The 25493-nt window shown below is 33.3% G+C and overlaps 2 protein-coding genes across 3 annotated transcripts; both read right to left on the reverse strand.

Annotated features, from left to right (window-relative positions):
- Positions 1-58: 58 nt before the first annotated feature.
- Positions 59-945, reverse strand: LOC131629739 (protein CHLORORESPIRATORY REDUCTION 41, chloroplastic). Its single transcript, XM_058900513.1, has one exon. The coding sequence runs from the start codon at positions 884-886 to the stop codon at positions 275-277; it is 612 nt and encodes a 203-aa protein (XP_058756496.1). The 5' UTR covers positions 887-945; the 3' UTR covers positions 59-274.
- Positions 946-3134: 2189 nt separating this feature from the next.
- On the reverse strand, positions 3135-14014 carry LOC131629740 (uncharacterized). 2 transcript variants are annotated; one of them, XM_058900515.1, is made up of 20 exons: positions 13689-14014; positions 13497-13585; positions 13284-13393; positions 11880-11934; positions 10850-10938; positions 10009-10075; positions 9868-9930; positions 9545-9700; positions 9354-9447; positions 9178-9257; positions 8975-9050; positions 8822-8865; positions 8473-8540; positions 7976-8061; positions 7724-7881; positions 6294-7614; positions 5595-5881; positions 4967-5173; positions 4729-4885; positions 3135-3743 (listed from the first exon to the last, which is right to left on the reverse strand). In XM_058900515.1, exons 1-20 carry the CDS (start codon positions 13798-13800, stop codon positions 3445-3447), a joined length of 3618 nt encoding a protein of 1205 aa, XP_058756498.1. In that variant the 5' UTR covers positions 13801-14014; the 3' UTR covers positions 3135-3444. The 2 variants fall into 2 exon arrangements, with proteins under 2 accessions (XP_058756498.1, XP_058756499.1); XM_058900516.1 differs by lacking the exons at positions 13497-13585; positions 13689-14014 and having other exon boundaries at positions 10850-10931; positions 13284-13344.
- Between the last annotated feature and the right edge of the window lie 11479 nt (positions 14015-25493).

A 25493-nucleotide genomic window follows, 5' to 3' on the forward strand; every position in this document is an offset into this window, starting at 1 on the left:
AAAAAGATAAATTAAAAGAATATGAAATACTTAGGGATATAAGACAGTATTCCAAAACTTATAATAAGGAAAATAAAGGGTATAAACCATACTAGTATATATATCATTTTTTGAGACGGGGAATATTAAAAAATCTTAAATGCATATTCCTTTGAAGGAAACCACAATGTCAAAAAAATCTTATGATTATTGAAACATATCAAAGAGTCACTAAAACAAAACAATACTGATTAGTAATTCCATCTTGTTATCTCAACATTGTAGTACATTGAATTCAAAAGGAATAAGCAACAAGTATAGCTTGCCTGCACCTAGCCTTAGCTTGATCAAGCCTCTCACTCAAAGTATCCTCCTTAACAGCAGCTTTCACCATAGCCAAATCCATTTCCATCAACTTCAAAACTCTAAAAAGTTCAACAACCATTCTCTCTTCAACTTTCCCTTCATCTTTCAAAAATTCTGCTTCTTCTCTCGCCCTTTCAGCAACAATCTCGCCAACTTTTGCCAACAGTTCTGTTGAACCATAATCGTTCCTCATCATAAGCTCCTCCAACTTCTCCAAAAAGTCAGCCACCACAAACCCTACTGGCTTCTCATTGTTAATCTCTTTTGTCCTCTTCCAACCGATTTCGAAGTTCGGTGGCTCGGCTTTCGCTACGTCGGTCGGCCTTCTTTGTCTTACTATATCTGATCTTCTTCTTTTCTCTAGTGGAAATGTTTCTGGACTGTTCATTGTGGTGTTTGTAGGGTCTGGTGTGGGAAATTCTGAGTCAGAAGAAGATGAGTTTAGTGAAGATGTGCATTTTATGGAGAAGTGCTTTTTGGTTTGAAAGTGATTATTGTGTAGAAGATGAGGTGCAGGATATGAGAGGAATGTTGAAGCCATGGTGTTAGCAAAGTGAATGAAGGATAAGGCTGTTTCATTTTATGGTTGATTTTTGGCATATGCATAGCTCTATCATATTTTTGGATAATAAGTAAATTGAATAATAGTTAAAGTTATATAATTTAAAAAGATAAAATTCAATTTTTTGTTTAATATTTTGAGATTATATGTATCAAGTCTTTTTTTGCACAACAGTCAATTTCTCATATATTATACATAAAATTATGTTAATATGAAATAATAATACTGATTAGGTAGGAAAAACTCCTTCCGTCTCAATAAGTGTCTTTTTTGAGATTTTCACATTTTTTAAGAAAATAATTAATTATGTTGATTTCAATAATAAAATGAATATCATTTACTAAAGAGTTTAAAGGTAGTGCACTGACGGTGTAAAAAACTTTTACACTGTCATCCAATAGAAACATTTCATTTTATCATTTCATATCAGTAATTTAAAATTTACAGTATGATTTGGCGCTTAAAATAGTCGTGATTGGTTGACAGTGTAAAACTTTTTTACACTGTTAGTGCATAAACCCTTTTCTCTTTACTAAAATAACCTTATTAATAATAGATAGTGGAGTACTTAAATGAATTAAAATACAATAAATAAGGATAAGTTAGTGGAAAGAAATAATAAATATTACCTTGGTATTTTAAATGGACAAATAATTTGAGACAAATAAAAATAGGAAAGAGGACACCTATTGTGAGACGGTGGGAGTAACATTTTGTGCGGGTTTTCTTAGGCAGTTTGTAAGTCGATTAATACACATTGAAAAAAATGTAGTTTATACTACAAATTATTTGATTTAATTGCAATATTAATTTCTCGATTTTAGCTCACTTATAAAATTAATTTTTTATTATAAATTTATTTAATTTTAATCTTTTCTCATATATTTGCACTTAAAATTAGTGGCGTGTCATTTTTTTTAATGACATGACACCTATGCTATTTATGTTTTATCATGTAATTGTGAAATTAAAAAAAATACAAAATAAAAATTTCTAAAATTAGTACAAAGAATGTTATAAAAATCCTAAATTCTCAATTTGAACTCATCTTCGTCATTTTCTCTCTTCTTTGAGAATTCTAATCTGTCTGTCTATGTCTATGCATAGTTCTTCTTCCATTATCTTTCTTTCTCTTTTGTAAATTTCTCACGCGATGTGAAATACAATTGGAAATATTTAGGATTGATAAGGATTTAACATATGGTCAAATGTAATGATAGCTTATGTAGAAATATCCACATTTACTGAATGTACATGAGTGCACTTAGGCAATATAACAAATAATTGTATTAAAGATTATTCGATATTAAACATCTAGGCAAATAAAAATTACTAAATGCAAAGAGGTGTGTCTAGGAATGCATGAATTAAAGAGATAGTTCGAGTAAAGTCAGATAAACAGAACATTGTTTACACTAGTTTTACTCTAGTGTCAGACAAATATTCTTGTGTGCACTCATGCTTAGAAATACTTGCAAGTAAAATTAACAAGATTTATATATCTCACGAATTTGCCTATCGCTTATGTATAATATGTTCTTTGTGTAATGATAAGGATAACCGTCAAATCATGGATTTGGAAGTAGATTAACTTTGTGTATGGTTACATATAAGGAACTCACTAAGATGATTCAAAGTATCAAAATCCATAGTCTCTTAATCTGTATCCTAATACTCCCTTTGGTTTCATTTATAAAAAAAGATTTCCTTTTTAATACATTGAATAAATAATGTATTTAGACAATATATTGTCCAGATACATTAATTATTCAATGTATCTAAAAAGAGAATTTTTTCTTATAAATAGAACCGAATGTTGTAAATTTTAAGTTTGACCAAGATAGTCTTTAATAAAGAATCCACCTCTTTAAGACTAGAAATGAGCTTCTTCTACAAAATTGTGATAGATTGTTGAAAAGCTCATTTCCCTCCTAGAGATATGAGTGATTAGAGGTTCCTGCTGATTTGAGGCTCCCAAGAGGATTCAGAACCAAGATTAGCACCCACATTAAGATCAAGATATTTGAAAGGAAAATTATTCAGTCTGCAATGGAGAAACTCACACTAAGTTCAAAAAACTGGACTCCACATTGATCCCAATCAGACAACTCATGGCAAAATTAACATGGAGGCCTAAAACTAACTCAACCTCAAATAATAACTTTTTTCTAACATTACCTTCTTCATATTCAAGACAATGAACATGCTCGATGTAGTTGTCCTTAGATCAATAACCAAAACCATTCCCAACTATATTATCCCAACAAAACAAAAAAATTCTTCTCAACCTTACTAAAAGTATTTAGCAAAACTAGTCACCGGAATTGTAGTCATAATTATCATGCTAATTACATGGTCGGAAAAGATTTTACTTTTGCTCAAAGAAACAAAATTTTCTATTACAATGAAGAGCCTTGGCGCCTGACATGGTAAAACACTCAACAAGGACTTTCTCCTCTATACACAATATATGTATATAACCTATGTAATTGAAAATCAATTGATGATATATATTTGTACAACAAAAATGATGAACCCTAAAGTTGATTCCGCAATTGCAACAACAAACCTTGCATAGTCTCAATCTTTTGACTCAGTTTGACGATGGTAAGGTGTTGAAAGGAAGAAGACTCGGAAGTACCAATGTCACTGATTAAATCATTGATTTTAGTCTGAGAATCCATAACTGCTTCCTCAAGCAAAGTTAATGTCTGTTCCGGAGTTTTGTTTGTTTCTTCATATATCAGGTTTGGTAATGGAGAACGTCCTCTGCTACCAATGCTACCGTCTCTACTGACCTTTTCACCGGAGAAAATTTTGTCAATACCTTCACTTCCTGCAAGTCATCATGCCATTGATTAGATGATGATAGTTGACAAAAGAAATATACAAGAGTGCATCAGCATACAAAATCATATGATCAATAATATATTATAGGCAGGCGTATGAAGTGCTTGATATTGCAGTTAATCGTAATGCCATCTCCAGTTCAAGAGGAACTCCAGAGAATTGGTATTTACTTATATCGCTGCAAGGTACTAGTATATCTATGAATAGAATTGGTATTTACTTATATCGCTGCAAGGTACTAGTATATCTATGAATTGAAAATTAGTAGACATAGAGTAAATTCAACATTTTCCCAAACTTGTTCTAGTGCCACAACTAGAGTTAGAGAAAATTTTACATTTTCCCAAACTTGTTCGAGTAGCACAATTAATAGTCTTCAAAACTTATCGTTCAGCCAGCTGAGCTAGTTATCATTTTAACAACCATTTGAATTCCAGTTAATTTAACAGCCATTTGGATTCTAGGCACTTGGTTTTGAATTGAAGCATTATCCATTTTCTACAATAGTCACAGGATCTAAAGTGTGGAAGGTGTACATGAGAAAAAATAGAAAGTAGGGGCCACTGCATTTTCTGTTATAAGAAGAGTGGGGTAAGATTCATGCAGAAGTTTGTTTTGCATTCTGCTAGGCAGAGAGTGTATTTCTCCATGGAGCATTTGCTCTGTGGATAGTTAGGGAGAGTATTATCCTTCTACTGTTTTCTATTTCCTCAACAATAATAGAGAAGCATCCCTACCAATTGAATTGTTTTTCTGTTACTGTTTTATTACTTGATTTTCTTGTTTCCATCCCATCATTGCCTCTATTTGATCTATATGCTACTACCAATCAAGAATGTTAAGTTAAAATCCATCTCCCGCCCAATGATCCAAAGATAGTCCCATCAATTCCTAACTTTAAGGTAAGGAAAATGTTCTACCGATTTTATGAGTAAAAAATAATTCAATGAATAAGAACTTTTGAAACATACCTAGACTCCCTAGTTGATCAATTACAGACTGACCAACAGAGCCTTCTAACTTAAGCAGCCGTATAATTCCAGCAGTTATTCGGCCAATTGAATCAATTTCGGATTTGCACAAAAAAGTAAGGTGCTGAAGCTCATCCTTCGTTACAACTGCCTCAACCTGCATGGCAAAATAAACATTACACAACCATCTAATAAAAGAGAGACAATGAACCATACTTAAATCTATAATTCTCATTACCGGCTGTCTAACAGAGAATTTTAGATTTTCCACTTCCCAGTTAGTCGTTTCATCATCAACATTCTCCTCACATAATATTAAGCGAGCTTCAAGACCAACCCCTCCAACTGTGTCAGTTAGTTCCTTAACCCCGTTGCCAATTACCATTGATGGAGGAATGTTTTTTTGGATATGAGGCTTCAGGACTTGCAGCCCTTGAACTCCAACCTGCATGTTCAGGTTCAGTATTTAAGATTGTATAATAGACAACAAAAAGACTAGGTTGATTCCGGAGGTGTTTTTTTAATAATATAGTGGGTTGATTAAGAAAAGGATAGACAACAGAAATGAGAAGACAAAAAACCATCTTAGATAAAAAACCATCTTAATAAGGATATTTGGTTTTAACATATTCAAACCAAAACCAAAAGCAAATAAATCAGATATAATCCAGAAAGATTACATGTAACATTTCCAAAGTATATACCAAATGTATTTTGATCATTATGCATAGTAATATATCAAAAATCACTTTTATTTTAATCTATAACAAACACTCCCTAAATCTTTGATTCTGCAGTACTTTGGAACATAAATTTACAAACCCAAGCATTAAATCCTGAAAAATCAGAAAGAATTATTATTTTACCGTAACCATTTCTACTGGATGATGCTGTATTTTTTGTGTTTGACCTTTCCCACCAGAAACATTATTCGGGCTACCTTTTGCATTTACTTGTAAACTATGGAAAGATGTGTGCCAACACCTATCTTCTCTTCCTTCGTCTTCGTGACTGGAGAACCACCACTTTTCAGCCATATCCTCTGCACCTTCAAGAGCAAATAACCAGTCTCTCAATTCTATAGTTATATCCACATCATCTGGCTTCTTCAAGTGGGGAAAACCTGTTTCTTTCTCCTCCCCTATGCTCTCAACTGGTAAAAAAGTTATTAACTTAGAAAACTGAATTTTAATTTAACACGTGGACATATGAACATCCGGAATATGAACTTAGAATAAATATATTGTGTACTCCCTCTGTTCCTTTTATTAAGCACCCATTGACATTTTTCACATATATTATGAATTAATGTGTCCATTGTGTATATTACTAAATTACCTTCTGTGTATAAATGCATTTAATCTTGTTTCTTATATTCTAAAGCAAAGCAGAAGTATTAATTAGGGTTATATTTTGAAAAAAACTATTAACTGCATCTAGTAACTTGAAAGAGGGCTTATATTTAGAGACAATTTTTTTCTCTCAATAGGTGATAATAATTAGGGACAGAGGGAGTATTAATCAAAATGACAAACTAGAGAAAATCAGATGACGTTGTTTCATACCATCTTTTGTATCATCAATTAGAGGAGTTGACTTAAAAAGTTTTGATAAAGGTCCCTTTTGTAAGTTTTCCAACCCTTTACAAAGACCCTTCCCAGGAGCTCCGTCAGGTTCAAGTATTCCAAATCTATGCAGGAGGGCTTCAGTATAGTTCATCCCCCCACCAAGACGGACACCAGATACGAAAGCTGAGACATTCAAACTATGAGACTCCAAGTCTTGTTCATGTAATGGTATGACATGAACCGTGCTTATGTCCAGAAAAGGGAAAGAATGAGCATTTGCATTCGTTAGATGTCCTTCATTCTTATGCACCCAGAATACAGGTCTTAGTTGAGGATATTCATTATCAATCAGTGAAGGGGCATTTATGCTAGAACTCAAGGAAGAGACACTTTCACATGCCAATTTCCCCTCAGCATCCACACAACTTATCTCAACACTCTCCCAGCGTAGAGAAGATGAAACAACAATAGCCCCGCCAAGGGTTCTATGAGTAGCACTGGTAAACAGATCATCTCCAACAAATTGCACTAATGGCAGTCCCTCAACATTCATTGATGACGACTCCAGGAATCGAAGTTGGAGGTTTTTCACTGCTAAACTCACAGCAGTGTCGCTAGGAACCTTGTCGAAAAGCTTTCCGCTAAAAGATTTGTTCCCAATGTCCTCCAGTTGTTTCCCTTTTCCAGCCATTGCAATCATTTCACTAACTTTTCCAAAATAACCATAGAGATCTAGGACAAAAAATAATTGCTCAACAGAAGTGTTGGACAAATACTGATCACAAGCCACTCCAACCCTAACAATACCCCCAGGAGGAGGAATTTTCAACAACGGGCTTCCATCAACTGTTGCCATGGCTACCTCAATGCAAGCTTCTGTCAGATCAACACATCTCCACAATCCTGAGGTCTGATGTCCAGTTGTACCTATGCATGCTTCCAGAGACAAAGTAAGCTGGGATGCTCTGGCAGTCCACTTCTTCTGGGTAGCATCAATTGGTTGACCTTCCCAAAGACAGAAGCAAGCAGGATCCTTCTCAAGGTTCAGCATTCTTAGTTTCAATGAAGGTGAATCTAAAAATACAAGGCTTTCAATATGAAGCCTTGCTCCTGTAAAGGAGTTATGGACTGTATCGTCCATGTCAGTTCGAGAAATATCCAATTTGGTCTTGTCAAAAGGAACTGTAAGATCCAGTCCTTTGAGAGTAAAAATAAAAGATTTCACTGAGAAGTCTGGTAAAATGTCACCAGAACTGACAACAATACCATCAGCTAGAAAAGAGGATATCCTCAGGCATGATTCTTCTTGGAGATGAATCTGGAAGAAGAAGAAGAAAAAACTTCAAATAATATTACTGTCAAAAATATATAAAAATGGTGCACTGTAAGTCCGTAACAGAGCATTTATCATAAAAACCTGCACATACCATAAGTGGCTGACAGTCAATAACAGTTTGAGAAGCAAAGGATGGTGGAAGTGGAGAAGGTATGATCTGGAGAGCGTGGAGGCATATTAGAGGGCTACTTCCGGTCAATTGCCATTGTTGTTCTCCAAGAGGATATATCAGAGGGCAAAAGTCTTTAGCTGTCGAAAGAAAGGATAGAAACAAATAATTAACAAATGATACATCTGGTAAAAAATACATAATAGTTGCTTAAGTGTGTTAATAACTTAATACCAAACTCTGGCACATCAAAAGCATCTCCGGAAACAGCTTGCATTGATGGTTGCACTAAAGTACATGGAGGGGAAGAAAAGGTGTCCCTGTATTCCAATAAACACAATTTAGTTTCATTGAAGTGCTGGAATAAGAAGATTGTGTAATTTCCATTATCAAGAGTCACCAAAATTATTAATCATGCAAGGGTATTGCCACTCCTTAAGAATTTAAGCAATTCACGTTCTTTTCTTTTCCCCCTTTTCAATTGCATCAGTTTCTCCCATTCCAGAATATCTAACCAAAAAAGCAGTGGTTCTGGTTCATAACCTATTACCAACATATTCAGATGAGTTGCTCCTGGTTTCCATTTAAACCTATGAGCACAAATACATTGACACAAACTTGGCTCCTGGTTTCCATATACACTGACACAGACACCCACAACCATGCATACACACACAGATCACTTAATTTTTTGGATAGTTATAATTCAAACAGAGCTAAAAGACACAAACCTCAAAAATAATCCACCAACTGTAATCTTGGTCAAGTTCTTGTCATTATCTACTTCAGAAAGACTGGCCTACAAGGATAGTCATTCAAACAGTATGAGTCTACTGCCACTAAAAACCAAGTTATTGAACATCGAAAACTTATCATGCCAAAACCGCATAGACTGCACATATGTAATGTTTATATTTTTATAATTTTTTCTGAATCATTCATATGGATTATACGCTAGCAACATATACCAAGTACACAGGCATAACAGAGAGTTTATAAACAATAGTATGAACAAGGACTCGAGAAAAGAATGATGCAAGAATTTATGATGTCAGCAGAGAAAATATCAGAAAAACTTACCCTAGAGAAAAAGAGGGACTGCATCAAAAATTCAAGCTGGAATTCTGCAAGGTGATACCAATTGTTTGATCATTTTGCAAGTGATGTTATACATAACACTAGTAGCCCTAGGATATTCAATAAGAAAGAATTATGCACAGGCCAAAGACAAACCAGCATCTTTAATGCAAAGAAATATATGATCTACGACAATTGATACAAGAGAACACCCGGCTGCTTCAGTGGACCGCTGTCACAATTAAATTACAGATAGACTCAGAGAAAGCCATAATGAAACAAGATTTTGTACAAAAAATAAAGAAACTACTGAGACTTGGTGTGCTCAAAGGAAATAGAAAGGTAAGACAATAAGAAACCTGCTGAGCCTTTAAATCAACATCGCCCCTGTTTAGACAGACATACACTCCGGTCATGAAGCGAAGAAGTGCACGAAGTCCTGTTCACATACGTTGTATTAACCTCATGCTATATATATGCTCTGTATTCGATTGAATATAAATACAATAAAAACAAAGAAAGTCCTTTTACTTACCTGGTTCACTTAACGCAGGGCAAACAGCTTCATTGATGTGCAGTTGAACCTCAAGTCCAAGTGGACTGTTTAATTCAGTTCTCTGAATTGTGATCTGGTAATCATACATCCAACCTATATTTTATGACTCATAACATTCTATAATAAAACAGAAAATTTACAAAATAGCTCGGAGGAACTGTATGAATTACATATGCTTCTCCTGATATTCCTTCTATAAAACGCTCTCCTCCAAAGAATACTCTTTTTGCGCCATCATCATCTCTCAGGTTTGACCCCTCTTCAACATCTGCGAACATGTCTGGATGCGGCAAAAGATCAATAGACAAAGATTGCCATTCCAATTTCTGGACAGGACAAAAAGAGTGAGAACTAATAGATAGTAATGCACAAATAAGCAACATTATCCTCATCATTGATAACAGAAAATAATTTTTATTAAAGAAACTTATAAGAAAAGGAGAGCAATTTGCACACACACACAAATTAAAATTAGTGAAGTAGGATATATTACTTTGAAGACATATATGTGCTTTGTGTTACTGGAGAACTCCCGTGCTTCCTTAAGATTTACAACCTGATAAAAAAAACTTCAATAAAATGCTACACTGGGCAAGATTAAGAAATTGTAGAACCTAGAGTTTCAAAGTATTACCTGCCAGTTTTCATTTGTAGTATACAGCATAAGATTGCGTATGGTCATAGATGCCATAGGTGGTGCCCTGCAACCAGAGACAATGAATGGGGATGCTTATATAAGGTTTGAGATAAAACTTTTAGCATATTTTTAAGCCAAAACCAGAGTAAAACTCATCAATCCTTGTATTTATGCTTAAAGTTACCCCACATAATCACCTACTGTATTTTAACCCAATTACATACTGTAGTTAGATACTGCAACTCCAGCAGAGAACCATATACTAAAATAAATTTCAATTTGAAGAGATTCATAAGTAGAGCATCAAAAAAATTGAAGAAATTAAATTTAGAGAGCTGGTGATAGATGTAGAGAAATTGACAGAATTGCATAAAATCAGAAATTCTGTAATTCATTATAGGCTTATAGTATATTTTTTAGTCTCTCACATAGGGTTGTAGTTGTTTTTGGTCCCTTTAAAAATATTGTCACCTTTTGGTTTCTGTCACATGATGACAATTTATCCCCCTCAGCCAAAAAAACAAGGACCAAAAGCGTTAGGAGAGGAACCAATTGTAATCATTTTCAGAAAAGATGTGCCAAAAGCTGACGATTTTTGTTATAGGTACCAAAAGAAATACTTATCTAACTTTGGGGGACTAAAAGTATATTTAAGTACTCATGATACATTATAGAATACTAGTACAGAATTCTGTATTTCTAGCATACAGAGAAGAGGAACAGTTATCAACTAGTACTTACAAACAGCTCTAACAGAATGCTTACAGCTGGCACAGTTAAGTGGAAATCTAATCATGTGCTATTGCATATGCATGATACATAACCATCTGGAACTTACCATGTTGCTCCCCCTTGGCGACGAGAACTACCGCGAGTTTCAAGTAATAGATTAACTGTATGAATGTTTATAGTCATGCCATCTGCAATCTAATGAATGCCCACAATCAGTATGATCAAATAACATCCTAATAAGATATTTGTGTCTGTGGACAAGTGATTGGAATTTGCTATGGAACTACCAACACGAAATGAAATGAATAAATTAGGCTGAAACTTGAAAGGCATTGCAACAGATCATCTTTCTACTGGGAATGAGATAACCTTTACCATGTTTGCCCCTTACCGATTAAATATCAGCATTCTCTAATCTCTATCTTAGTCATTAATTTGAGTGAGGTTTTATCTTTTAATTGGAAGGACAGAAAAAGGGGCGTGCAAAGAAGCCAGGTGATTTGTTTTCATATTGAGATTTGTACAAAAGAACTAATTAACAGAATGATTTCTTTTACAAAAGTCTATTTTATATCCTATATAAAAGGCAGCAAAGGAACATGGATACAAACTTAACTACACATAGCAATGTTGTAACAGGGTGTTAGTAAATGTAACTAACTGACCGCTTTACTAACTAGCAGAAGTTATGAATCATCCTACGATTCCCGTTGGCATTCACTAAATCCTTATCATCCTTTTCCGCTCAATATTTGTCACAGATCCAATTACCTCACCCTATAATCAACAAATTTGTCTTTGCCTACAGGGTGTTAGTAAATGTAACTAACTGATCGCTTGACTAACTAGCAGAAGTTATGAATCATCCTATGATTCCCGTTGGCATTCACTAAATCCTTATCATCCTTTTCCGCTCAATATTTGTCACAGATTCAATTATCTCACCCTATAATCAACAAATTTGTCTTTGCCTACATTTTTATCTATGTCACTTGGAACATAACCGTTCAAATTCAAATCTCTAAGCCATGTCCCCAACTAACTAAAAAAACAACCAAGGTATGATGTTATTAGAATATCACACTTCATCATGCACATCAACCCTGCCTTAGAAAACATCAGATTCAAACTCAAACCTTATCAGCAAAACCATAACCGCTACCCTTGGCAGGCGCAGCCGAAGAGGTGGAACTGCACATAAACAAAAGAAAACAACAAAGAAAAATCAACAAACCAATAGCAAAAGGATTGACTTGTTTGGATAGATTTATTTGAGTTTATCTTCTAGCATAAGAACTTACGAAACTGTCTAGGAGAACTTATAAAAACAGCCGATGACATTTCATAAATTGTTCACAGCTTACTTTTATAAGCTATGCGCTCAAACTTGTATGAAAATAGTTTGACATTGTTTTATTTAAATAACAAATATATAATCACTTTTATGATAAACAATAATGCTATAATCACTTAATTAAATTGTTTATAAAAACAATTTATAAAAACTTATAAATTGAGAACTTATAAAAACAGCCGATGACATTTCATAAATTGTTCACAGCTTACTTTTATAAGCTATGCGCTTAAACTTGTATGAAAATATTTTAACATTGTTTTATTGAAATAACAAATATATAATCACTAATATGATAAATAATAATGCTATAATCACTTAATTAAATTGTTTATAAAAACAATTTATAAAAACTTATAAATTGAGAACTTATAAAAACAGCCGATGACATTTCATAAATTGTTCACAGCTTACTTTTATAAGCTAATCGCTTAAACTTGTATGAAAATATTTTAACATTGTTTTATTGAAATAACAAATATATAATCACTAATATGATAAACAATAATGCTATAATCACTTAATTAAATTGTTTATCCAAACCATATCATAAGTTATACTCCCTCTTGTTTTTAATTATATGTCACTTTGAAAAAAGTTTTGTACTAAATTATAAATCGTTTTACAATAACAATGAATCATTAATGTTACTCTTCTTATTACACCCTTAAGTATTTATTATTCTCTCATCTTTCCATTCTTTTAATTTAACTTTCTCATACATTAATGAAAGCTAATTATGTAAAATGCTTTGTAATTTCTTATTTTCATACAACAATAACTTAACTTTCTCATACATTAATGAAAGCTAATTATGTAAAATGCTTCGTAATTTCTTATTTTCATACAACAATAACTAAATTTCTTAATATATGCGAAAGTGCCCAAAGGACTTATAATAAAAACGGAGGTAAGACAGTCCCGTTAAGATAGCTCAGTTAGTATCCCGGGTTTGAACCCACGACATCCCACTTGTTCATTTTTAAAAGGGTGAAATCCGGCCATTAGGCTACATGACCAAAAATGAAACGGAGATAATACATAAACACTTATATGATAAGCATATGTGTGTTATAAATGCGAAATTAAGTTATTTGTCCAAAAAGTATCATAGCTTACACATTAACACTTAAATGCGAAACTTGATTTGAATATCATTTCAAATCAAGTTACATTTCATTTCTACCTGTTTGGATTCGAAGATGCATCAAAATCGGAATTCTCCTCAAGAACGAGATCGAGCCTATCAATTTGCACAATGATTGGTTCCGTTTGCACATAACTCACCGAAGGAAGCTACACCAAAACAAAAAAAACCACACAAACAACAGATTATCAATCAACAACACAGCAAAAAGAAGTCAAAAAGACTAAGTCAGCTTAGTCAAGGTAATTCAACCGTTATCTCAAGTTTGCCAACTTTAGCGGACGCAACATTCAACGCCGCCGGTAATCCAACACTGGAATGCAAAGCATCACCGTCGATATCTGAAAGCAAGATTCATCATCATCATAAGTAGTGAAATCAATCTACACGAAATGAAACTCAACTCGAATTTGGAATCGGAGAATTGGAGAATCGGAAATTTACCTAAATTTGAGAGGTGAACGGTGTGGCCTTGCAATTTGAACTGATCTCTGGTGAAGGATTTGAGCCAGTATTTGAGAGTGTATTCGAGAGCCCGACCGAGTATCGACTCCATTACCTGATGGATAGATCAGGTTTGGATCGATGGATTCGGGTCGGGTTTTACGGTGAAGAGATGTGTGAACTGTGTGAGGAATGAAGGGAAGAGGCTTTTTCTTCTTTCTTTCTTTTCTGTCTTCGGTGTGTCAATCATGACTGAGTGAGAGAGGAAAGGATATAGAGGGAAATGGAATCTCGATTGCGGCGAGACTGCTTGTGGCACGTGCTAGACAACTTGGAATGGATCTATGTGCATGCTTTCTTTTCTTTTCTTTTTTTATTTTAAAAAATTTTAAAAAAATGTTTTAATCGGATCCTAAAATGAAAAATTATAGGTATTCAGACCGGTTTGATTCGATTTGATTCGATTTAAGAGCATTTTTAGTGGAAGCAACTAAAATGGGTAAATTAAAGTATTTTTTGTGAGTCCAAAGAGATGTGTAGGATTTAAAAAAAATTTAGTTGATTTGAGAAATTTTTACTTTAATGGTGGCTATTTATAGAGAACACCCCACATTTTATATTTTTTATTTGTAATTAGTTTTGACCCCATAAAAATTTTAGCATGAATGATTTAAAATTATAATATTATATATTATATATTTGCAATGAATAGCTAACGTATCTTATATAGTTGCTGGAAACTAAATATTAGTTCATCAAATGTCATGTCATGCTTGTTACAATGCAAGTTGCTTATTAATAACGTCGGCTATAACAAATTTTATTATAAGAAACCAGCAATAAAGATGCTCTAAGAGAATCTGAAGTTCAAATCGATTAAAAATATATGAATTGGTTTGAATTTGATTTTTATATATTTTCGATAAAACCTAAAACTAAACTGAACCGAGAAATAATTGATTGGTTTTTGTTGGATTGATCGAATACATTATAAACAAATGTGCAAAAATATTTTTAAGAAAATTAAATTTACATCGACTAATTTTTCATAATAATGTAGGATTCTTAATTTTTCCGTTTCAACATATAGGTTGTCAATGTCACAAATATTGTTTTATTTTTTTTACTTCTTGAAGTTGAATATAAGTTGAATAATTTGAATATCTTATATTAGTTTCCATGATAATGATAATATAAATGTGTGAATTAATATTGTTGGTTCGGTTAGGAAGGCTCACATTTGAGGGGGGAATTGTTGTGCACAAATGTGAGTTGTTAGTCTCACATTGCTAGTAAAAGTTAAGTTTGAGCACTTTATAAGTGGGATGGCTGATACATCTATTACCTTAAAATTTTTGGTGAGTATATGGTGTCACTTTCACTTATATGTTCTTTAAAGTTTCACCCAATGTGGATGCTCCTCGTGATGACCCAACATATTCGTCCTCATATTTGCAATTTACAAGAATCTTTGATCAGGGCTCATACTCACGTGAACATCAATGTTTTTGTACATGTATTCTATGAATACCTAACCACTCATACACATATTTATACATGCACTTCTAATAATAAATTATCGATCAATTATAATTTATCATATAATTTTAAATTTTTAACAACATTTCATGCCAGTATCTATTTTACGAGATTTTACTCTATTTATTGTGAGTAATTTTTTTAGGTACGCACTTGAAATGGATCTAATTGTCGTCCATGCATATTTCATGTATCTTTAAGTATAAGAATCTTTTTTATTTTTGTCCTTGTTTGTTAAAAAAAAATTATTCAAATTTTAATATTTCTTCACGTAAAATTTTTTTTACTTAATAATAATTGTATTTAATATATGTCAGACATTAAATATAAATATTTATTTTATAAAAATTTAACTTTTTAAAATAAATATTTTTAAATTTTGTTATATATATATATATATATATATATATATATATATATATATATATATATATATATATATATATATCATGTGCTTCTTAAACTATATTTAAAGTTTATTCCGAAAAAAATGTATACGTTTTTTCTTCTTTGGGTTCCACATGCTTTAATAAAGTGGCCCACGGCTCCATTTGCTGTAAATTTTAAATAATAATTTACATATGAGTACGATATACATGTCTATACATTTTTAAAATAGAAAATTACAAGTAATCTAGTCTGGCATGATGAAAATTAATAAAAGTGTACAACATGTGCCTTGGGATTGGATTTTATGAAATTCTATGCAGACTTTATTATATGTGCCATGCTTTCAAAATAATAAGCATTGGTAGTGTAATTTGTTTGAAATTTTATTGGAATTTCCAAACTGCGAAATTTATTATGGAATTTTCTTACATAATAGTAATTAATAAAATTGTTTATAGTGACATTCACTTTCATATCATTCAAAATATACTATTATTAAAAAATTTACTTTTACACATCATTACAAAAGGGTATTTATATCAATGTTTTAAAAATTGGATAGGAGATCAAACTTTTAGTTTAAAGTTTAATTAGTTCAACCATGTGAATTGTTTATCAAATAAACTAATAATATCAAACTAAATTTTATAGATATGTCACCCATAATCATATATTCACAACTTAATTAAATAAATATTTCAAAAATGCATTATAAACTTAATAAAACAATATAGATAGTACATATAATAACATAACATAGTTGTACTATGTGAAAAAAAATCCAAATAACCATGTTTAATAATTTATTTACACCAAAAACCATGTTTTCGGAAAAATTACCGGTATGACCAGGTTTCAGAGGTGGTCTCCACATAGGAGCCACCTCAGGTGGCGCCAACCACCAATTCCTCACAACATATGCGCCACCCAGGGTGGCATCAATGTTGATTTTTGGGTTATTAGCCACCTAGGGTGGCGCCTACTCCCATCTTCTTTTTTTTTTGTTTTTTTTTCTTGTTTATATACTATTTTTTTATTTTTTTTATTTATTAATAAAATGAATTTTAACATAAATAAATAAGTTCAGTGAATCAGTTAAGTCGAGCGTCCACGGAAAAGAGTAGTTCATTGATTAATTAAAAGGTACATAGAAAATAACCAACAGAAAAGATAAAGTAAAACATCTAAGAAATCACTACGGTTAAAACAATGTCATTAGGTCCATGCATCATTTGAATGGCATCAATGTCGTATTCCACCTTATGCCAGAAACTTATCGTTGCTCCAGTCACAGGATCGGCCCTTGTTTTAAGCCTCTTGATGCTTCTTATCTGTTCGCCGGCCTCGTACTCCCCCTCTAAAAATCTCAGGAGAGTCCTCTTGAGTTGCTCGACGGAAGAGATATTCCAAAATATAACCGGCATGGGAGGTTTGACGGCGGAGAATATGACATGTCCGTTTCTTCTGCGATACTCCGGCTCAGGTTCGGCACGCCATGTTGATCTCCGGGGCGGCAACTCTGTTGTCCGGTGACATCCATCTGGCCTAGTGGTTGTCCGGCGAGGCATGGTTGTGTTTGTGTGATTGTTTGGTATTTGGAGTTTGTGTATCTGTGTGTAAACTCAACCATAGGAGCCCCTAATTTATAATAGTAGTGGGTAGAAAAAATTAATGATGTTGCGTACTGTTTACAAGCACGCCTAACATGTATGATAAATGCAGACACACTGATCAATGACTGACTTGATGGGACTAGACGAAAGCATGCGTATTTGACTGACTGTCCAAAATAAAGAGTGGCAGTATGGGCCATGAAGACAATTTCACTACGAGACAAAGACATAACTAGTTGATTTAATAAAGGATAATACAAATACATAACAAATAGAGAGTGTCAATCTCTTTTTTTTTTCTTTTTTTTTTTTGCCCTAATTTTGTCTAGTGGTCCCCACTTCCAAAACCCTAATCTGATCCTCCAGCATGTGATCTACCTGCATCGAAATACTGTATGCATGCATGCCTAGACAATTCAGCACCGAACACGGGATGCGGGCCTAGTCTATTCTGCCAGAAACAATTAATGCATGCATGCTTAGACAAAGTCAGCACAAAACACGGGAATGCATGGTCATTTCAACACAGAATGCATGTGAACCCATCTTTATCACTTTGATATCTGTATCACATGCATGCTCACCACTTGGCCCTCATGCACTTAACATCAGCAACCACCAACCCTCTATAAATACTCTCATAGACTTGCTTTCTTTTCACCAACATATATTCTTCTTCTTCAAAAAAACCACTTTGCATTTTCAAATCCGCAGAAAACTTAAAGAGTTCTTGAAAATGGCTCAACAACAACTTCTTACCATGGGTGAAACACACAGAGGAACTAGAGCAAATTTGGCGACCTATGTAAGTTTATACTTATTTATTTCTAAACATCTATGCGTATATGATATCCAGTTTAATCGATTTATTTGTGGTTATTAGGTTGTTGACCGATTCCGTACACGTTCTCACGCTTATGTTGAACCCGACGAGAGGATTATTCCGAATCTCCAAGCATGTGGCTTCGGACATATCATAAAAGTCAGCAACAACACCATAGACAGAAAATTCATCCTTGCCTTACAAGAGCGATGGAGGCCTGAAACCCACACGTTTCATCTTCCAATAGGTGAGTGTACTGTTACTCTAGAGGATGTTTATATGTTACTTGGTCTGCCCATTGATGGCAAGGCTGTTAATGGATCTGTTCAACATGCTAATTCAATGTGTGAGAGAGTGTTGGGAAGAGATCTAGTTGTGCCTACTCAAGGTTCAAGAGGCCAGGGTATCAGTCTGGCCTCCCTTAGAGCTTACTATGATGAACTCGTCTTTATGGACAACTCTACCGAGGAGCATGTTTGGTTAATGACTAAGGTCTATATAATGCTGATGTTTGGTAAACTTTTATTCCCGGAGTCGACAGGTAACACTGTCAACTTTTTCTATTTAAGTAAATTTGATAGTATTAGCAAGATTAGGAAATATAGTTGGGGGGTCCGCCGTTTTGGCGATGTTATACCAGTCTCTTTGTAAGAACGCGGTTGCCGAGAAGTGCACCTTCTATGGATGTGCGTTCCTCCTACAAGTATGGGGTTGGTGGAGAATGCCGACGCTGTCCCCTGCAGGCAGGAACAACTACACGTTCCCTTATGCAACAAGGTACGTCTTTTTCTCTTTTTCAACGCTATTCCTTGAACGCTAACTCTCTTTTACATAAAAATCTGAAATAACATTTTTGCTCTTTTTTCTTAGGTTCTGTGGTCCTAAATTGGATTACAGTAAGAATCCGAGGGGGAGTGTTGTTTTGTATCGGGACCTAATTGATCACCTCCGAGCTGAAGATGTATTACCCCAAAACTTTTATATGATCATATAGATGTATTACAATTCATCATGTTTTTTAATAATATGTTATTTTTTCTCCTACGCAGTTTAATTGGAGACCATACTTGTTGCTGGACCATGAGCCAAACGAGAGTGACCGGGAAGTTTGGACTGCAGTAGTACCGATAATAAGGTTCAACATCGTGGAGATGCACCAATCTGACCGTGTGAGACTGCAGTTTGGCATGCATCAACCGATCCCGGATCCCCCCACTGATTTGGGTCGCTGGCATATTAAAAGAGTTAACAATCAATGGGACCACGCAGATTATCGTACATTCGCACCTGAATTTTGTGAGATGTGGAAGCAGCGTCGCAGCCGTCTGCTACAATTCCCTGTTGCCCAACTCCCCATGTTTCCAACCACGGGATACCTTGCTTGGTATAGAACAGTCACAACCCCCGATATGTTTGTGTCAGACCCCTACTACCTACACGACCCCCGCCAACAACAACATGCACAACAACCACCCCAACAATATGCACAACAACCACCCCAACAATACGCACAACAACCACCCCAACAACCACCCCAACAACGCCAACAACGCCAACAACGCCGACAACGCCAAACATCCGAACAACCTGACCATGAGGAATATCAAACAACACCAACAACGCCCTACCAAAGTCAACCCATCCAACAACAATCATGGGGCTTCACCCAACAACTCCGTGACGCTGACCCCTCCACTAGGGTACCCGTCCAACAACAATCGTGGGGCTTCACCCAACAACACTACGACGCCGGCCCCTCCTCCTCCACTAGGCAACCCATCCAGCAACAATCATGGGCCTTCACCCAACAACACGGCGACGCCGGCCCCTCCAGCTACAATAGGCAACCCAGCCCCGACATGGGTCTAGATGACAATTACGACCCAAACGAGCAAATGACCACTCAATCGTCACAGTACCAACAACATGGATACCCCACACCCCAATTTCCACAACACCAACAATATGGGTACACCACACCCCAACAAACAATGCCATTTTTTCAAGGTCAATCAAGCGCTGGGTTTTACCGACCATGTGACGCAACTCCACCGCCAAGACAAATCTTTGAGGGCATGGGGACCCGACTATTTGACAACAACATACAAGAATACATGTCCAATGAGCGCATAGAGGGGCTAATCCGAGGACCACCTACCCAGACACAACAAGAACAACCAAGGAATAGGGGGGGTCGTGGAGAAGTGGCTCGTCGAGAACCTTCCAACCGGAATCGAACAGTTCCAGATTGCGGAACTGGCGGTGAGAGGGGTCATGGTCCGGCTCCGGGTCGGAGGGGTCGTGGTCGGAGGGGTGGTGAATAGCATAATATCCATGTTTTATAAATTTTCTTTTTTTTACCGTATTTGTAATGTTTGAACGGTATGACCGTATTTGTAATGTTGTTTCTGCATTTCTTGTATTTGTAATGTTTGGAATGAATGACATGTGGTGTTTCATTATTTATTTAATTGTTAAAACAATTTTATTAATAAATAAAAAAAACAAAATATAACTTATTTATTTATGTTAAAATCCATTTTATTAATAAAAAAAAAAATAAAAAAAATAGTATATAAACAAGAAAAAAAAACAAAAAAAATAAATAAAAAAAAAAGAAGATGGGAGTAGGCGCCACCCTAGGTGGCTAATAACCCAAAAATCAACATTGATGCCACCCTGGGTGGCGCATATGTTATGAGGAATTGGTGGTTGGCGCCACCTGAGGTGGCTCCTATGTGGAGACCACCTCTGAAACCTGGTCATACCGGTAATTTTTCCGAAAACGTGGTTTTTGGTGTAAATAAATTATTAAACATGGTTATTTGGATTTTTTCCGTACTATGTTGCACTTTATTTCAACCTTCATTTAAGAATAATTAGAATATTAAAAAGGCTTAAATGCAACTTTGATCCTCCTATTTAGTTTTTTTTTTATTATTTTGATTCCCCATTTTTATAACCACCATTTTAGTCCCTATTTTAAGTTTGTTTCTTGAAATTAGTCCCTAGTCAATTTGATACACAATTTTAGTGATGTGGTGTGATTTTTTATGAGCTGGCATTTTGGAACAATATCCATGTCATTTTCATCCATAAAGAAACATAATCTAATATTAAAATAAAATATTAACTATGGAAATCATTTTTCACAATTTAAGTTAATTAAAAAATAGGGCTGAGATTATTTCCATTCATTCTCTTCATTACTATGTTAGACAAAGAAGAACCATAAACAAAATGAAGAGAGAAAAAGAAAAACCCATGAAGAACCCTAAAAGTGAAGTGAAATTATTGCTATTCTCTTTTCGTTTTTCGTTTTCGTTTGCGTCTACTAAAGTGAAATTGTGTGTTTCCTCAGTTGAAGATATGGCGAATCCAAGTTTCGTTTAGAGGTAAGTATCACAGTGTTTACGTTGGATATGGGTTTCAAGTTTCGATTTTGGTACCGGGTGGATCTTATGTGAAAAAACTTTCGGGTAGAATTGGTGTATTTTTACCTCGTCATTATGATACTACTACCCATTTAGCTTCTCACAAGAGAACAGGTAAACAATTTATTTCCTATTTTGCCCCTTTCATTTTTTTAATAATTTTTTTTTATTTTTTATAATCTTGTTTTGTGTTTGATAGTGTTCCTTATTATGTGTGTTGTGTTCTGCTATAGTTAAGTTGTGGATCTGATATTATGTGTTGAACTAATTTGTGTTTTTTTATTCTTCTAGATTTATTGTTGGCTAGAAGAAACACATTTTTGAAGCAGCAAAGATTAACTACCGACTGGAAGATGCAGCCAACTGTGAAATTTTTCTACCTCAAGAGTAGACTTCATGACTTTTGTTCACTAATTAATGGATGTCATATTTAATCTTCTGTTAAAAAGAAAATAGCAGTAGAAACTTAGTGGCAGTACGAACTTGTTTGTTCAAGTTTTACATGATATTTGGTTTTAAACAGCTAAAATTCATTGGTGTGGTAGTTAAGTTTAGTTGCAATAACAAAGTCCAATTCTTAAGATAGATTTTAGCTTTTGGGATATGATTTGAGCATTTGGAATGTTTTTTTTAATGCAACCGATGCTCATAGTAAAAACATTAAAAATGTGTAGTTAAAGTGGTGAATCAGAAAGAAAAAGAAGTATCTAAAGGAGAAAAATGAATGTATTTTGAAAATTTTAAATTAATTAATAATTTATTTATTTTTTAAAAACCTTTAAAAAATTATTATTTAATTTTGATATTTTAAAAATATAATTATGAAATCCAGTATATTTTAATTAATAAATATATAACAAAATGACATGGAAAATAGGAAATAAGAAAAATAATTTTAATTAATATTCAAATTATTATTAGTAAATAAAATTTACATCCTATAAAAGTATATAATATAAGAAAGAAATATGTTATAGATTTTACATCCCTGCTCTTCTCTCTAACTGTGCCACATCATCTTTTAAAGGGTATTTTTGTCTAAAATAACTAAATTTGAACCAATTTATACTATCTGGTTTAAAACTAACCAAACACGCCAATCTGACTGCTCACGTTCTCATTCTTTATCTTATTTTACATAAATATGATAATATGTTTTACTGATTCTTTTTAATTCTCCTTACACAACCTAACATTTCTCTCTTTCACGATACTAATTATAATTTATTTTTATTTTTCAAATAAACAATATCTAATCACTCTACAAATTTTTTTTATTGCCGCCTATTACACATGTTCTCACTTATCTCTTCCTTCTTCCATTATATTGTATCTCTCTTCTCATATTTCTCTTCCTTCTTCCAACACTAGTTTATCTCAACCTTCTCTCTTCTTTCTTCCCTCGTGAAACATTCAGATATGTGTTCAACCCTCATTTTTCATCGTCTTCCTCCAACTTTCCTTCATTATGGCTGGACAATTCGAGATGATCAAAGACATTAATGACTGAAAGGAACTTTAGAAGATTGTTGTCAAAGTCCACCATAAATGTAAGGTTATTTTTAACACAAATGATCATTTTGAGCTTATTGTTATAGACAAAGATGTGAGTTTGTATTGTCCCTATTTGTTTCGTTTTTATGGTTGTGTTTGTTCGGTATTTTCTGGTTTTCTATTTTTTTTTTCATTTTTCATTGAATGCTTTGTTTCATATGTATTTATACTGCAGTTCCATTAGAAAGTTGTGATCTTTAGGCTCGATTCTATTTCGTTTTGACAATTGTTGTTTATAGCTGATGGATGTTCCTTGTTTGTGTTTTTTATGTGAATGTTTGTTTCATTTATGTTTGTACTATAGTTGAAGTTTAGTTTATAGCTTCACATTTTTTATAGTTTATGGTTTAGCTTCAAGGTTCTTATTGGTTTCTGTTACATGTGTGAATGTTTATTTCATTCATGTTTGTACACTATCTGAGGTTTCGTTTATATCTTCACATTTATTATACTTTATGGTTTAGCAACAAAGTTTTAACTGGTTTGTGTTTTTCCTTTTTATTCATTGGTGTTTTTAGTAAACAATCATAAGTTTACTTCACTTAAGAGATTAACTAAAAAAAATCTCGGAGACATATTGTGCAAAAAGGGATTAATGAGAAAAGTGTGTTTATTTTAGGTTTATAACGCTTGAACAATGAGTAACTAGAAACAGACAATGAAAAGATAATAGACAAAATACAAATTAAATGAAGTAAATCACATTTAATGTAAATGCTTTAAATCTTAAGTCCTATATAATTTGTGACCTTGTCGAACACAAATATTTTGTTGAAAATTCTTTTCGAGATTTTGGACATGTTTTGAGGAGAAAGTTATCTTAATCTTATGAATTTGTTATTGAAATTCTTCTAAACCATGTTTAACATGCTCCGTCGAAAGCTTTTGGCTGACGTAGTTGATAAGTCAAAGCCTTTCCAATCGAGGCTACGTAACACTACGCATTTTTCAACGTGGCTATCAACATTTTCATTGACTTTTCTCCACTGTAAATACCTCCTCGTTTTCATTTTCCACTTTTTTTTCGTTTCTTTCCAAATCTTTGTTTCTCAGAACTTCCATACCCTTTCATTTCCAGCCTGACCAATTTTTTAAAGAATCAAATAACATCTTCATCTTCGTCGAGATTTTTAGTTCCTCTTGATTATGATATTAATGCTCTTATTGTTGCTAATAAACACAGCTACGTCCCGTAGCCACCAATGGAAGAAGAGAAAATGATGATCTCATGTTCTCAGACACTTGTCCTTTTTTCCATTTCTGGTTTCATTCATGCCTTCTTATTTTTATTTTTCTGACCTTACCATAAATTCATGTCTCATTTTTCCATCAAAGAGATCTACAACCCCGTAAAAATAGACCTTGATTAGCTTGAATGAGTCTAACCACATAGACTTTAATTTTTCAAAAAATAATAATTTAAATATTGAGTTAAAAAGGAGAATTTGTTGTCCTTTCACTAAAACTTTGTTTGGTAAAAATTATTGTTAACTAATAAATTAACTGATAGCTTATAGCTTATGACGGATAGCTGATGACTGATAACTTATAACATAGTTGACGGTTGATGACTTATAGCTGATAAGTTAATTGGAGTGTTTGACAAAATTAACGATTCAAATAGCTGATAAATAAAAAATATATAAAAGACATTTAATGCATAATTATTTTATTTTAAATTAAAATGAATTATAGTGAGTAAGTGTGGATTTTAATTAAAATAATAAGGACAAATATGAAAGAAAAAAAATGATAAATTATAAACTATAAGTTAAAACACTATTTAAAATAGCGTCTCGAAAATAAACTTAAATAAAGTAATAAACTATAAGTTTGTGATGAAAAGACCATTATTAAATGAATCATTTATTTTTATATTAATTTATAAACTATAGGCTATAAACTAAAGGGGTTTACTTCCGTAGACCCTTTATGAAAGTCTATTTTAGTAACATGCACCTTACGGTGTATTTAACCATTTTTTAAGTTAAAGCTTACTAAAACACACTCACTGACTTTTATGAAGGTGTGTTTTAGCAAACGTTAACTAAAAAATGGTTAAATACATCATAAGATGCATGTTAAGTGAGTCTACGTTAGCAAACTATATATATATATATATATATATATATATATATATATATAGGGACGTATCAAATGAGAACTTTGGTTATTATGAGAACTAAAAACTTTTAATAATAATCATACGAGTTAAAATAAATGCCTCAGATTTTACTCAAATTTTAAGAAACAATAATTAATAGATATATTCTGTTTTAAATACATATCACATAAATGCATATCTGAACATTGATTTTAAATCGTATGGTTGTTATTAAAAGTTCTCAGTTTTCATAATAACCAAAGTTCTCATTTGATATGTCTCATATATATATATATATATATATATATATATATATATATATATATATATATATATATATATATATAT

Source organism: Vicia villosa, unplaced genomic scaffold (genome assembly GCF_029867415.1).
Source record: "Vicia villosa cultivar HV-30 ecotype Madison, WI unplaced genomic scaffold, Vvil1.0 ctg.000602F_1_1_3, whole genome shotgun sequence".
Lineage (NCBI taxonomy): Eukaryota > Viridiplantae > Streptophyta > Magnoliopsida > Fabales > Fabaceae > Vicia > Vicia villosa.